Here is a 16,147-nt window from a genome sequence, read left to right on the forward strand (position 1 = left end):
AGAGTTCAAGCTGATAACTACCAACTTGAAAACAATACAAAAAGATTGGTTAGAACATTTCCAGGCATAGCGACATGGAGGCAGACAGGTACCAGCTTTAGTCTTCACGCTGCCTGCCCAAGCCACAGAGGCTGTCCCGCAAAGCCGCCTGACCTCCCATCTGAGGTTCTCCATGAATCAGGCCATGTTCATAAAACAATGCTTGGGAGTTACATTTGGAACCAGTGTTCATCTCATTTTCTTGACGCTCCCTTCCCCCATTTCTTTGGTTTCTGACTCTGGCTACAGCCTAATTTTTAAAGTCTGAGAGCTCCCAGTGGAGCCAAGTTGCCTCCAGCTTTCGCTAAATCACCTGGTTTAGCCATCCTTCCATGGGTGTGCCCTTGAAAGTCAATGGAGGTTTTCAGGAGAATGTTAACTATTATTACCCCCCGTGAATATTAACACGGATAGCCACTCCCTCCTGCTAGCTTGCTCTGTGATCTAATTGTAAATTCACTATGCCCAGGCATCTGCTTTGCTGAGGAAAAGGCTGTGTTTGTCTACTCCCCAAGACAAATGTTAGCGATCTCCTTCTCATTTGCTGGTTTTCTCCAGAAGACTTAGCTTATGACTTGAAGTTCTTTAAATGCACAGTTAGCTCCCAGAAGACTACTCTTGTTAGGTGCATTGCTCTTTTTGCCAATATTATGTTGGCACTGGGGACAGAAGGATGAGTCAGGCTGCAGGAAATGAGTAGCAAGTCTCCCCGGAAGCTAGGAAGCCAAGGATCTTCCATCACTGGAGAGATGAGAAATGGTGTGACCAAAGCCTCTAAAAGCAGGTGGGGGAGATGAGTAGGTGGGGGAACCGAGGCTGTGGGGGTGATGTGTGTTGTTGTCTGAGATGACCTTTAAGCCTTCCCAGGAAATAGCTGGGGGCAGTGGGGCTGGGAAGGGAAGGCAGGAAGGGACACTAGAGTGGTACAGCCGGTGATGTGCTCTTTCCATCTAGAACTTGGTAGAGTATTTCTTTTCTCAGAGTCTGGAAGGCTCAAGGCAGAAGGAATGGGGGCAGGGGGTGGGGTTGGAGGAGAGAAGCCTCCTGAGACTGGCTAAAACATCAGGCCACACTGAGGATGGAACTCCTTGGCAGAGACCTGGGCCTGGCTTCCTACAATGGAAGCAAACCAGTGGATGCAGGATGAGCGCTAGGGCAGGCTCTGCCCCGTGAAATAAAGACAGAGCTTCCTTCCTACCTAAGGACTGGCTCTGGCCCTCCACTCAGTGAGAGGGCTGACTGCTCAGCAGAGCCAAGGCCAGGAGCCAAGGGCTGCAGAGACAGCAGGAAAGGTGGCTAGGTAGGCCAAGACATGGCCCTTGAGGCAGGGGTTCCCTCAGTTTTTCTCCAGAAGCCAGGTCATAGGCCACAACTAGCCTCGTGCTAGAAACCCCCACACACCTCTCTGCCCAGGAAGCAGGAGAAATCTGCAAAGGAGCAGGACTGGGGCAGCACCAGCCCCTATCCCAGGTGGCAAGGTGTCGGGACCTCTCCCCATCGGCTCTCCATCAGAATCTGGGGTCAGACCCCCATTTCCCAGGTCTCACTTCCATGCTTGCCCTGTGGCAAGGGAATTCCTTCCCCTGCCAACCACCTCACCACCCTCCCTCCACCAAGCTCTAGGGTAGATGTCCTTGGCTTTCTGTTTCTAGGGAGCCCAAGAGATAGGAGATGCTTCTCTATGTTTTAGAGATGGGGAAAAGAAGTAGTGTGCAGTAAGTAAAGAGCACCTGGGCATCCCTGCAGAGAGAGCACAGCTGGTCATCCGCCAAGCTCGGGACCTGAGTCCAGTGGGTGGTGGCAGTAGAAATGTGGCTGAGGAGAGGATGGAAGGAGTAGACACAGCACTGGGGAGGTCCCGGTGGCTGGGAGCGGCCACCTGTAGAGGGTCTGCTTGCTTTCAGGAGGCAAGAAGAGGGGTTCCCAGCTTGCTGCAGATGCCCCTGTAGGGTAGCTGTAACTCCCACAGGGCACCGGCCCCTGCTCTGAAATACAGTCACTTCCCGGCCTCTTACTCACCAAGAATCATAGGTTCCAAAAGCCAGTACACAGTATCTTCTAATGTTTCCTAATGTTCTAGACATTTGGAAAACAGACTCCTTTTTAGAAGTTGCCATGATTTTTTTCTTGGCTTTTATTAGCATGTGTTAAAATCATATTATCCAAACACTACCAGAAGAACATGTATTGTTCTGCATAAAGTGCTTAAGGAAAAAAAAATGCAACTTATTAAACTGGACATTCTTTTCTAGTTCATAAATTTTGGGTTACAATCAGGGCACAAAAGGAGAAACAGAGTGCAGTATTAGAGAGAGCGAGAAGCTTAGTGAAGGACTCGGGTGGAGACACAGACCACGCCCCATTCCTCCCACTTTCTTGCCGACTGAACACTGCACCTGCATAAAGCAGCAAACAGCTTTAATAAATACATTTTTCCTTCATTTAAATCAGAAAAGTTAATTATAGTAAAGCACTTTTTCTCTGACCATCTGTTTATAGCCACAGGCAAGATTTATCCACAGAGTTTAAGTGTGAAAGTGTTAGTTCATTGGGCTTTCAGCTTTCTAATGCTATCTGGGTTCAAGATTGTCTCAGCAATTCGTTATTGGTTTCTTTATATTTACCAACTCTATAGTGTTTCGTGTTACAAATGCCAACCAAGGACATTTTCTCAGTACTAGAAATGTCAACGAGTGGACCTATATAAGGCTTTATTCCCAATAAACTCGATTTTCTTTAAACTGGCGTTCTCACATTAACACTCTGTTGGCCGCACAAAACCCAAGTCCCTGCTGTGACAGATTTTTAAATCGGTGGTGTTCTGAAAAAAATAACAACTTGGCAATCTCTGTGTTTGAATCTTGGGTGGTCATGTTGAGAACAGGAAAAATTGCATTAAATACACTTAAAAACATTCATTTGCAATCAAACATATTTAAATCCTCCAAGGAAGGTGCAGGTTGGTGATGGGGTAGCTGCGGTGTGAGCAGCCCCATCAGGAGTGGCTGGGAGGCTTGGGGTTCTGTCAGTGGCACACACTCATGACAAGCGGCTGGGTCACAGACCTCGCTTCCGGGCCGCAATGCCTCTGAACTTCTTTTAGCAAAGGGAAAAGGAAGGCTGGTTGTTCCTCCAAACAGTCAAGAGCAACCTCTGTTGAGTTCACCTTGAAGCTGACCCAGAAGCTGGAGCCAGGTGCCAAACTAAAGGCTGCAGCAGGGCGAAGTAGCACTCGCTGTCAGAGAATCCATCTTCCACCCGCTGGGGAGAGCGCCTTTCCCTCGCTCAAACTTCAGTGCTTTGGGCTTCACGCAGGACAAAATCTCAGCCACATCTCTTACTCAAATTTTGATCTCATTTTACAAAAGCACACTGAATAGCAGTCCTGAGTGACTAGTAGAATTAGCTGAGTATAGCTAAGAGAAAAACAGCTTTCTAAGCTATCCTGTTCTTTGCTTCTTTCTACAGGTGAGTCTGTAGAGCATTCTTTAGTTTCACAGTGATATATGCTGTTTCAGGAAGCACAAGGTGATCAGACTTTGTTTCCAGGAAGTGATGACCTACTTTAGTTTGAGCATAAGGTTCCACGACTGGCTCTATATCCTGCCAGATACCGCTACACCGATGACAGGATTTAGGGCAGTCGGGAGGCTCTTGGTGCCCAGTTCCTGCCAAGTGTAGCATGCCAGAGTCAGGGCTGGGCTTTCACTATCAGTAGCTTATTTCCCCCTGATGGTTCAAAAATCCTATTGTGAATTTGTTGCCTCACTCCACTCCACCCTGTCCATCTGACTTGGAAGCCTGAGAGCTTATTGAATTAGGCTGAAAAGAGGCTCTGTACCTGCTGATATTGACGGCAGTAAGATGCTAGCTTACTATTTTGCACAGCACCATATATCATGCCTGTTATTCAGGCCAACTACAGCCAACCTTTTTTCTTTTTTTGTTTTCTGTTTTTGTTTTTGTTTTTGTTTTTTTTTTTGTTTTTTATAAAGAAAATCTATGTAAGTTGAGGTTCAGAAATGCATATATTTTTTACTTACAAATATTCATCTGACCAAAATTCAACATAACCTTTATGGAACACTTAACAATTGTTTTGTTTTTAAAATAACATTTCATTCAAACTGTATATAATTCAGTAAAGTTTTTTATACAGCAAGCAATGCTTAAACCCTGGAAAATCTGTAGAAAAGAGATTTTCACACAAAATAAGAAAAGAAAAATTTGAGGTATCCCTCACACACACACATCCATTCATTCTGACCCACGTGCACACACACGCACACACACCTATGTGTGCAGAGACACATTCATCCTCACTCACAAAGTGGCTGCAGCATAGGCAAAAAATTGTAGGTCCAAAGGAAAATGATTGATTGTTCTAACAAAGAGTCCAGGTAGCTCAGAAAACAAAACAAAACAAAACACAATAGTCTTCTGAGGAAATTACTACCTCGAAAAAATGTTCTCAAGATGAATTTGAGATCTAAGCCTACCAAATTGCTTTTGCAAAACAGCTCCCTGCAGTCCAAGGTGACTTGTGCAAATAGAAGGAATCAAATGAGGCTAGTTCCTGTACTTCCTTGAACAAGGATGTGGGATGCTCGCAGGTGCCCAGGGTGCTCCGGTCACGCCAGGTACTGCTGCAGTGCCGTCTTTGCCCTGAAATCACAAAGTTCCTGTTAGCCATCATCTGAGAAGTGGAATGAAGGCAAAAGCCCTGTGGCTCAAAGATGGTAACGTGGAGTCTAAAAAGGTAGATCCCCAAAGGGAAGCAGGGTGAGCCCAGCTGGGCGACTACCACACGGGGCAGAGATGTGCGGTCAGTGGGTAACTTCAATCCCAGGCTGGCTGCATTCCTCTTCGTGAGGTTCTCTTAGAAAGGGCTGCTCTTGTCATTACACCTGTTGCTGCTCAGGGGCATTTTATACTTTTCCTTGGTCACTGGCATTTAGGTGGGACGTATCTGGAATTCTTTACTTTCTCCTATTGCCATGCAGGTTTTATCTAGTGCTCCAGGACACTGTGGGGGTACACTTAGGGTTCTGGGAAGCTAGGAGGAAAACTGACCCAGGGAAAGATATTCAGGGGCTGATTAGAAGGTGCCTGGGGGGCCTGGAGCTCATGACCCAATGCTGACTCATGGTTTCAAATGCCTTCAAATTGAGGAAGGAGGTTACAGTTTCATCTCATTCTTTTTTTCATGCCTGCTGGTATAGACCGGTGTGGGATGGCTGGAAAGAAGGCAGCGAGTTGGAGAGGAAGAGACACGATGTGGGCGGTGGCCTCACCCATCCTGATCCTTGTTAAAGTGTCTTCCTTTGAGCTAGGACTGAGGTAGGCCTCCTTTACTACTGCAATCATGAACTTGGTAAAGTTTCTCAAGAGGCTACAATTGTGGGAATTACAAAGTCAGGTTTTAGCAATGGTCTCCCCCTTCTAAGTTATGGAAAGAAATGGCTAAAATGTTTAGTTACAATTAGCTGATGAAATTAAGCCAAGGTAGACTGGGCATGCAGTAAGCTCGACACAAATGGAGTGTCTGGTTAAGTAATGGGACCTGTAGTTTTTAAAGTGGAAACTAAGGGGTGTTCTTACAATTATCTAAGACTCTATAAATATAGTAACTGCAAATAGTCCAGTCCATCAAAATGGGAAGCCCTGTATACATGGTCTCCAAGTTATGAAATAGTTGGGTTCTACAAAGTCATTTTCCTACAGAAACAAGTTGATGAATGATGCCACAAGCCGCCCTTTAATGACCATCCACCTCACCTCACAATCCCAAGGCCCTTTGAACCTGAGGTGGAAAGGGCTGGCCGACAATAGCTCCTCATCTCTAAGTGTTTGAAAGTCAAAGGATCACAAAGCCTTAAAGATAGAAGGACACTGAGAGATGTCTGTGCCATGGTGGGAATGTTCACATGAGGGTTTATGACTAAAATTAGAACTGCCAATTCAGACTCCTTCTGAATCTTTCTCGGGGGCTGTCTATGTTTGTTATATTAGACCTTAGTGCGTACCTTATCATCTTTCTGCTATCTCTTAATATCTAAGAAGTCTTTCACAGATGTTTTAGCGGCAAGATCATGGTTCCTTAGATGGACTAGGTAAGGTAGCCCAGACCTTGATTTTTTTTTTCTTAGACCTTGATTCTTTCAATGGGGTTTAAAAACTGCTGAAAACTTACGTGCCATACATATATGGGAAATAGCATCAGACTGGTCTAAGCAATGTAGGCCAGGGGCGAAAACCTATTGTACATCCTGCTGGTGAGGCCTCTTTTAGTGTTTCAGGTCATCCCAGAAACGATTTTAAGCAGAATTATTTTTGTTTCTAAACAAACCTGAGAAAAGAAAGCCAGGGAACGATCTGGCCCTCAGCCAGGACAGACAGGCTGATAGCCTATCATCTGAGTCAGCAGCCATACTACTGCTGTGGAGGTGGGGGCAAGGGTGCTGGTCCTTAAAGTACCGCTCAAATCAAGGCTTCAACGGGTGCCTAACTTTGACTCGCCTTTGATGTGATACTCACCGAGCAGCAGCCTTGAGCTACAGTTATTTGGGGATTTGTCTACTTTGACTCACAGGATGGCAAACTTCAGGGAGGCAGAAGCCCCATCTGCTCTGTGTGCTCTAGAGTCTGGCACAGCCATTCACTTGAGGAGCAATTAGCAAGTGCCTTTTCCCTCGAGTGGAACAGACGAGCAAGCTGACAGCCACGACAGTGTGGTATATCCTATGGGTGTTATGGGAGGTCCTGGCAGATGGGGTCCCCTGACAAAGCATAGGGTGCAGAATGGATCAGGCAAGACCTTTTGGAGGAGGGGACAACCTGCTATGAGTTTTCAAGGATAAATGGCCACTGTTGGGGCATTCTCTTCCCTTGCTTTCAGGATACCTTCTGTGCCTGGGTCTCTGTCTGCCTCACTGGTTGTTCCTTCATTTCCTTTGCTGGATCTTTTTCTTTTCCCCTAACTGTTCGAGGGCCCCACAGCATGGTTCTTACAGCCCTCCTACTGTCTTCCTCTCTCTTAGTCTCCTTAGGTGACTTCATTCAGCTTCAGTGCTTTATATACCATCCTAGTTTTTATCCTCAGCCCCATTACCTACCTATGTATTATTAGATAATCCACCACTATCTAATTGCATCCAAAGTCTGGCATGTCCAAACAAGAATCCTCAATTCTCCCTACCCCAACCCAATTTCTCTTGTATTCCTCATTATCTTGGTAAATGGCAACACCCTATTCTGTTGTTCAGGCTAAAACTCTAGGCATTTTCCTTTCCTCTCTTTAACATCTTACATTAAATCCATGAGCAAATCCTGTTGTCTCTATCTTTAGATTAAATCCTGAATCTGACCACTTCTCAATACCTCTACCACTGCCACCCTCATCTCATCTCTTACCTACATGACAATAGCCTTGAACTGTTCTCCCTTCCCTGCTTGCCCAGGTGATTCTCTACGCAGCCACCAGAGTGATCTTGCACAAATTCAAGTCAGGTAAGGTCTCTTCTGCTCAAAACTCTCCAATGACTTTCTATCAAACTCTGAATAAATCCGAAGTCCCTACTATGGCCTATAAGGCTTTTTGCTTGCTCCCTGCTGCCTCCCAGAGTCCACTTATTACCAGTCCAGCCCTCATTTATTTATCTGCAGTCCCACTGGTCTCCCTGTTGTTTCTTGAACATGTCAACCTCATTCCTGCCTCACAGCCTTGCACTCACTGTCCCCTCCGTTAGAATACTATGCTTCTGAACATCTGCCTGGCAGACTATTTCATCCAGATCTTTGATCAAATGTCACATCCTTAGAGAGGACTTTACTGGCCCATCTATAGGAAAAGAAACTTTTTTATACTTCATTCCTTCACCTTGCTGTTTTTCTCATAGTACCTCTCACTACCTGCTATCATATTACATATTCATTTGTTTGTGGTGTCTTCTGTACTAGAAATTTAAGTTCCACAAAGGCAAGGACTTCATCGATTTTATTCACCATTATTATCTCCAAGGCCTAAAACAGTACCCAGTAGAGGTTACTATTGAAAAAAATTCTCTGCCAAAGGAATGGGGAATTAGGCGGAGAGTGGACTGGATAGCAAATCGGATGGAACAGAATGTGTAAATGCATGAAGATGTGATACTGTGACAGGGAAGGTGTGGCTGGAGTACAGGGCAGGGGGAGCACAGAGAATGAGAAAGGCAGAGTTAGGCCATGGAGCACTTGTAAGCCACGTCCAAGAGTGTGGAGAATGAACATGAGCGGCAGAGTGTATACAGCTAGGGAGAACATTTGCGGCTATTTTGACGTTACACAGATCTCTGATTATGATTCTTGCTTCTCTGAGTATATTGCGAGGACAGCAAACCCTCAGTGGACACTGCTGTATTCCCAGCAGCCAGGCCAGGCTGACACAAGGCAGGTGCTCAATGAGGTTTTGAGGTAATGGATGTTTTTATTATTGGCCTTCCTTTCTATTTTAATGTCAAGAGAATGATTTCTGGATCCTCTCCAGATATCCTCTAAGATGGCCCAGGCTCATGTTAACTCCCAATAAGATGAGAATCTTTAAAAAATTTGCTGATTATTAGTTTATCTTACTAAAATTCCTACAGTGGCTCACAGTTAATGAAGGGAATTCAAGAATCTAAAAGATTTTAAGTTTGGCCATGTGAATTATTAAGCAAGCCAGACCCTTTCATAAAAGAATCCAACATACCCCAAAGCAAGGCCCTTTTATTTTGATACTCACTTGTCACAAAGGTTTGAATCTGGTGACTGACTCAGTTTGTGTAGAATATCTACGATGCCCATGTCTCGTAATTTATCCTGGCGTTCTTGTGAACCTAAGAGATTAAAGCTAACAGGTTACTGGGAACACGACCCAGGCATCTGCTTTCCTTGATGTACAATCAACAATCTAGAGCCTTACCAGGGTCCTTTACTCCCCATCCTTCCATACCCCTGGTCCCCAGTGAAGTTGGATCCCCTCATGCTTGGATGCTCAAAAACTGGTCTCCCTGCTCCTTGACCCTCCTTCCTGTGTCCATCCTGGATTCTGCTGATCGAGTAATGTCTCCAAGGACTATAGCATCAAGGTCAGATTCTTCAGCCTGGCACAAGGCCCTCTGCCATCGGGCCCCATCTTCGTCTCTTTCTGGACATGTAAAGCCAGGCTCTTCCTAGTTCAAACAGGTCTTGTTTTCCCCCTTCTTTTTTTTTTTTTTAATTTTTTTTTTCAACGTTTATTTATTTTTGGGACAGAGAGAGACAGAGCATGAACGGGCGAGGGGCAGAGAGAGAGGGAGACACAGAATCGGAAACAGGCTCCAGGCTCTGAGCCATCAGCCCAGAGCCCAACGCGGGGCTCGAACTCATGGACCGCGAGATCGTGACCTGGCTGAAGTCGGACGCTTAACCGACTACGCCACCCAGGCGCCCCTTGTTTTCCCCCTTCTAATCTCTTTCACCCTGCTCTGACCTCCCAACACTTCCTGCAGTCTCCTGGTTAGCATGTGGTAGTTCCAACTTCGTACTGCACTGTCCTCCCTTTCAACTAGACTAGGACCTCCTTGAGGGCAGTTTTGTTTCCCTGGTGCTTGGTGTCTAGGCCTTCATGTTGAATTCAATTTCTCTTCCTTCCACTTTGTTCTAGACCCGGCTGCTGAGTAGAGTACTCCTCCTGGAGTCTTTCCTCCCCATCAAGAGCCTGCAGTGACTCACTCATTCACTGACCTCCTCTATACCCAGTGAAGCAGAATCTCTTGGTGTATAGCCCAGAAATCTGCGTTTTAAAAAAGTTCTCCAGGTGATTCTTATGCAGCCAACAGCATTGAGACTCACTGTTCTTCCACATCTGTCTGCCACCTTGGCTGGACACTGGAATCACCTGGAGAATTAAAATACTTATGCCTATCATCTGCCCACCCCCCCCACAATTAAATTGGTCTGGTGCAAAAATCCTCAGGTGACTCTAATATGCACTCAAGGTGGAGAACCTCCAATCCACAGAGGCCACTTTCCAGACTGGCTGCTTCAGCACTCGTGTATTTCTCCTTTCTCACCAATGCACCCACTTCTCCATTAAGCTTATCTGCCTGGGGTCCTTACATGTGCCTCCTCTGCACACAATCAAAGACCCATCTGCCCACCTCTCATCTTCTTCAAGTACCTCCCACCAACCTCCTCCTCAGCCTTCTCAAGGGCATGGACCCCACTCATTTCTCTAGGGCTCCTCCACCCCCATCCTCTGTAATCCACTACAGCGTTGACTCCAAGGTAGGGGCTCAGTGTTAGCTGTCCAGCTGACTCAGGCTAGTCCCATCGATTCTCATGCCAAGGTGACTCCGCTGGGTACTTGGAACCCACTGAATGAGGCCTGCACCTAGGATCTCAGGGGCACCTGCTGCTTTCCCTCCCGTAATTTTCTTCAGAACAAATCTCACCAATCTCTTACCTTCCTCTTCATTCCATATGAGGTTTGATATACAAAACATAGCGGCAAGCTGCAGTTTGACATGTGAATGACCCTATTTGATGCAGAAAAAAAAAAAACAATATGGAGGTAATCTTACTCGATGTACTTTTTTGTAACATACCACAGGCAATTCCAATAGGCTAAAAGTGTGAATTTGGGCTCTCAAACTCCAGTGGGTGAATGGGTTGGGCTTAAGACAACAGAGAATGGTAGGAAATCTGGTAAACTGGGGAGTGAAGAAGACTTGCCAAGAGATATTCACATTCAGATTTTAGAAACCCTCTGGTAAGCCAAACAAAACACCTCCAGGGCTCTATGGGTAGTTTACAATTTATCACTCTCTGTTTTTATCTACACTAGGAAACTTCCAGGTCTCCAGTGGTCAATAAATTGGATGAATGTGCCTTTTGTATTTGGCTACTGATGATCTAATTCAAATTACTTTTTTTTGTTTTAAAGTTTGTTTTTGAGAGAGAAAGAGAGCATGAGCAGGGGAGGAACAGAGAGAGAGGGAGGGAGAGAGAATCCCAAGTAGGCTCCACACTATCAGTGTGGAGCCGGATGTGGGGCATGAACTCACCAACTGTGAGATCATGGCCTGAGCCAAAATAAAGAGTTGGACACTCAACCCCCTAAGCCACCCAGGTGCCCCAAATACTCTTATTCCTAAGAGTACTACTCTTACTCTTAAAAGTAAATTACTCTTATTTGTGGGGTGATGTCCCACAATACTTGATTGAGTCTTTACTTGCTTCATCTAATGTTTCTACTATTAAGGAGCTTCCTCATCTTCTGAAACACAATTCTTATTTTTCTTTATGTACTCAAAGTATAACCACTTTTGTTAAAGTTCGATCATTTACCCATATAGACTGCTTTCTCCTACATGACAGAGGACCCAATAGTAAAACAATCATTATAGATGATTTTCCTATTGATCAATTAAGAAAAAAGTCCCCAGTACATTTAAATAAAATGCATATCTGGAAAATACCAGTGGCATAATATACTCAACAGTTTTTGAAGGCAGAGAGATTTATCTCATCATGTAGGACTGTATCTCAACAACGCAGAGACAGGAAGTGGACGTGGCTTTCTTCACTACAATTCTATGGCTGGTGATTCTTTTCCCTTTTTACCTGTCCAGACTTTTAAATTGTACTCTCTCTCTCTCTTTTTTTTAATGTTTGTTTTTGAGAAAGAGAGACAGATAATGAATGGGGGAGAGGCAGAGAGAGAGAGGAAGACACAGAACCTGAAGCAGGCTCCAGTCTCTGAGCTGTCAGAACATGGCCCAGCACAGAGCTCGAACTCACAAATTGTAAGATCATGATTTGAACTGAAGTCTGACACTTAACTGACTAAGCCACCCAGGCACCCCATACCTGCCTGCCAAGACTTTTAAAGAGATATCCAGTTCAGGTTCCACAAAGACAAAACATAATAAAACTTATCATCTGCTCCCACCTGAATGGGTATTTGTTGAATAAATGAAATGATATACTGTACAAAAATACATGTTTACGATGTATAAGTTCATTCATTCATTACATATTTCTTGAGGAAACAAATTGTGATGGAGGAAACTACAGAGTGAAGGGGTGGGAATCTAATTTAGGTGGAGAGCACAGAAGAGATCTCTTTGAAGGAGGCAAGATTTTTGTTTTAAATGTTTATTTTGAGAGGAGAAAGCACAGGTGCGTGTTGAGTGGAGGAGGGGCAGAGAAAGGGGGAGAGAGAATCCCAAGTAGGCTCTGAGCTGGGCTCAGTCCCATGAATTGTGAGATCATGACCCGAGCAGAAATCAAGAGTCCAATGCTCAGCTGACTGAGCCACCCAGGCACCCTACAGGAGGCAACGTTTAAGCAGAGACTTAAGGGATAGAAAGGTACAAGTTGTGCCAAGAGCAAGGCCCTAGGGGCACCAAGAGGAAGGAAAAGTTCCTGAAAAGGTCTGAGGTAAGAAGGAGCTACCGAGCTTGTGCATACTGAGAAGGCAAAGTGGGGCAACTTTCAGAGAAGTGGGCGTGGCTAAATTGTGGGCCCTTGTAGGCCAGAGAAAGGACTTCAGATTTCACTCTGAGTTGGGAGGAAGCTCCAGAAGGATTTAAGCAGTGGATGGTGAAGATCTGACCTGGGCTGAAGGGACTGGAGTGACTGGGCAGAGGTGTCCAGGAGGCTATTATAGTCAATCAGGCGTGAGATGCTATGGCTTGGTCCAGAGTGAGGGCAGTGGTGATAGAAAGAAGCAAAAAGAATCCAATTCTGCTTTGGGGGAACGACTGACAGGACCTGCTGAAAAACTGGATTAATGAGGTGAAAGAGCTGGAGAAATCAAGACTGGCTCCCAGGTTTGAGCAGGGCAGAGCTACTATACTGAGATGGGAAAGACCAGGAGAGAAGAAACTTCGGTTTAGGGGAGATATTTAAGAATTCATTTCTAGGGCATCTGGGTGGCTCAGTTGGTTGGGCATCAGACTTCAGCTCAGGTCACGATCTCATGGTTTGTGGGTTCGAGCCCCATGTCGGGCTCTGTGCTGACAGCTCAGAGCGTGGAGCCTGCTTCAGATTCTGTGTCTCCCTCTCTCTGCCCCTCCCTCACTCACACTCTCTCTCTAAAATAAGAGTATTAAAAAAAACCCCAATTTTTATTTTTTTAATGTTTATTTATTTTTTGAGAGAGAGAGAGAGAGAGAGAGAGAGAGGGAGAGAGAGAGAGAGAGGGAGAGAGAGAGAGACCGTGTGAATGGGGGAGGGGCAGAGAGAGAAGGACACAGAATCCAAAGCAGGCTCCAGGCTCTGAGCTGTCAGTACAGAGCCAGACACAGGGCTCGAACCCACAAACTGTGAGATGATGACCCGAGTCAATGTTGAATGCTTAACCGACCAAGTCACCCAGGTGCCCCAAGAATTCATCTTTAAACATCACCTTCAGGAAGCATCAGACAGGCACATGGAGATGTAGAGTAGGCAGGATATATGAGTCCTCCATGTGACCCTCCTCTACGCCCTGCCCACATTAAGAACAAGCGTTTGCAGAGCTGCAGGCACCATCAGGAAAGCTTGTTGTCATAGCTTTTGAAGGCCAGTAACCATTACTTTGTTTGTATTTTATATTGTTGGATACTATGGAAAATGTAAATGCTATAAATGCCTATTCCATTTATCAAGACTACTAGACCAGAGCCCAGAAACCAAAAAAAGCATAGAGAGGATGGTAAAAGCCATGGGAGTGGATGAGATCCCCCTAAACCAGGGGTTTTCAACCACAGCTATACATAAGAACCACCTGGAGAACTTTCAAAAACCCTGATGCCCAAGCCACAACCCAGACCTATTAAATCAGAAGCTTGAAAGGAAAGGGACAAGGCTACAATCTTTGAAAGCTCCCTAGGAAATGCCACTGTGTAATAGTGTAATAAAGACCACAGGTCTCAGGAGATCATGTAGGAGAGAAAAGAAGAGTCCAGGGCTAAGCAAGGAGGGATGCTGTCATGGAAAACATAAGAAAAGAATGTTTCCAAGAGGAAATGGTCAGCTGTGTTGAAGGCTGCTGTACGTGAGGTGAGATTAGGAGAGAAAACTTTGGATTTGGCATCATGGAGGTCATTGAATTTTAGAGGTGAAGAAGGAGTTAGCGTGTATAGAAGATACTTTTACAAAGATGGCTATGAACAGGTATACCTCAGTGGATATGGAAAATCAAGAAAAACTTTGAAAAGATTGGAGATACTATGTGGATCTGGTATTGGCAAGATAAGGGAAATCCTGGTTGAAGCATTACTGCTTCATTCAACAAATATTTACTGAGCACATACTAAAGGCCAGGCATCGTCCAAGGTGATAGATACGAAAATGTACACAAAACTGACCTAGTTCTTGCCTTCATGGAGCTTACGTGAGGGACACAAACACTTTTATGTATCACTGTAATTCAGCTAAGTGCTCTGAAGGTAACAAAGTATAACCCACATGGATAAGAGCCCACAAGATGTGTCAGTTGAACTCAGATCTGAGAGGTTAGAAGGCACACCAAAGAGTGCGAAGAAAAGTGTTCCAGGCAGAGCAGAGCCAGCATGTACAAACGTCCCAAGGTAGGAAGGAACATGCATGGCCTTTTTAAGGAACAGAAGGAGGTCAGTGTAATGAACAAAGCAAAGAGGGAAATGAGAGGAGTTGGGGATACGGATGAGTCGGATCATGCAGGACTTCACAGGCCATCACAAGGTGGGTACGGATGTTATGCAAGGTGTTAACAGGGAGCCACTAAGGGATTCTGGCCTCTATTCTCATAATAGAACAGAAGGTGAAGTCATCACTATGAGTGATGAGGGAGAGAAAAGGTGAGGTTTAAAGAACAAGAAGGTAAGAACCCATTTTGCATGAGAGGTGTCAGCTTGCTGGAGAATCACAGAGGGGTAGTAGACACTGCTCAGTACCCATGGTGGGGGTGGGGGTGGGGGTGGGTTGGTTGTAAACTGTGAAATTAACATGAAACCAATCAGCCTGGTTCTATGCCTTTCTCTGCAGCTGTGGACTCTGACAGGCAGGCAAAGAGAAGACAGGTTCACCCACAGTTAGGGTTTTGTTAGGAGACACTGACAGAATGAAAAGACTGTCAGATTTTGGCAATGGGCAGTTTCTGCTGATGACAAGATCCACGGGATGGCTGTGGCAATAGGTGACCGACGTGTTTGGAAGTAGGTAGCAGATTGTGTTTGCAAGCAAACAGGTCAAAGAACAAGTGCCACGGGTGCTGGAGGCTTAAGAGCTCACACACATCAGACAGAAGCCTTGAGAGATAAGACAGGGGTTTCGGGGCACTGAAGGAAATCCAAGAGCCCAAGTCTTCACTGAGTAAGGAGGCAATCAGGAGACAACGAGGGTGGGGAGTGGGGTGATGGATGGGTTGTAATACTGCCAAAGAGCACAAGCTTCAAGGCCTTCCAGTCTCTTTTTCTTCAGGATGAAAGAGAGCTCCTTAAATCTGTTACAGAGTAGTCTCTTCTTTTTTTTAATCTCTGCACCATTTGTTTTGCACTAACAATGCTATAGTCCCTGTCTTCTGATGAAGCTACCGTGGAGCAGTGAAAGGGACAAAGGCCTACCATGTAATACTTGATTTTCTGCAGGATGTCATCATTGGTCATAATGAGTTCTTTTGCTGTTGTCCCATCTGCTATGTTGGCTAGGATGCACAGTGTCTGGAAAAGAACAAAGGGCTGGTGATCAGGAAAGCTCTGTAGTCCCAGAGGCAAGCTCTCAAGAGCCCAGGCAATTTCCCACCTGAAGTACACAGACGCTCACAGGTCCCACTCTGATCTCTTCTCTCCTGACACCATCGCCAATGAAGTAACCACACCTAAGGAAAGTCTACCTTAGGCAAAAGAGAACCCAAATATCTCATTAGTTTCTTTTGGGGCATAAGCCATCACTGGGCAAAGGCAGCCATGTCTTATAGTTCATGCTCTCATATAAAACTGTTATCATTTTCTTGAAAATTTCATTCCTAAAACAAACTCTTATTGCTAACCCAATGAGGTTTCTTCAAAAAAGTGGTCTCTTTGGTGGGAGCGTCACAGGTGTTGCAACCTCCCTCCTGCCCACCCGCTCCAAGTGCTAC

At 45.3% G+C, this 16,147-nt stretch overlaps 1 protein-coding gene across 2 annotated transcripts in view; it reads right to left on the reverse strand.

Annotated features, from left to right (window-relative positions):
• Nucleotides 1–3,992: 3,992 nt before the first annotated feature.
• The window catches only part of ARMC8 (armadillo repeat containing 8), a 105,524-nt gene continuing 93,369 nt past the window's right edge, over nucleotides 3,993–16,147 (reverse strand). For both annotated transcript variants that reach the window (XM_053221409.1, XM_015074174.3), the window contains 4 exons: nucleotides 15,633–15,728; nucleotides 10,505–10,577; nucleotides 8,801–8,894; nucleotides 3,993–4,704 (listed from right to left, as the gene is read on the reverse strand). In XM_053221409.1, the coding sequence (XP_053077384.1) occupies nucleotides 4,671–4,704; nucleotides 8,801–8,894; nucleotides 10,505–10,577; nucleotides 15,633–15,728 (297 nt within the window). In that variant the 3' untranslated portion in view covers nucleotides 3,993–4,670. The remainder of the gene's footprint in view (nucleotides 4,705–8,800; nucleotides 8,895–10,504; nucleotides 10,578–15,632; nucleotides 15,729–16,147) is intronic.

The sequence above is a fragment of the Acinonyx jubatus genome, chromosome C2 (assembly GCF_027475565.1).
Source record: "Acinonyx jubatus isolate Ajub_Pintada_27869175 chromosome C2, VMU_Ajub_asm_v1.0, whole genome shotgun sequence".
Lineage (NCBI taxonomy): Eukaryota > Metazoa > Chordata > Mammalia > Carnivora > Felidae > Acinonyx > Acinonyx jubatus.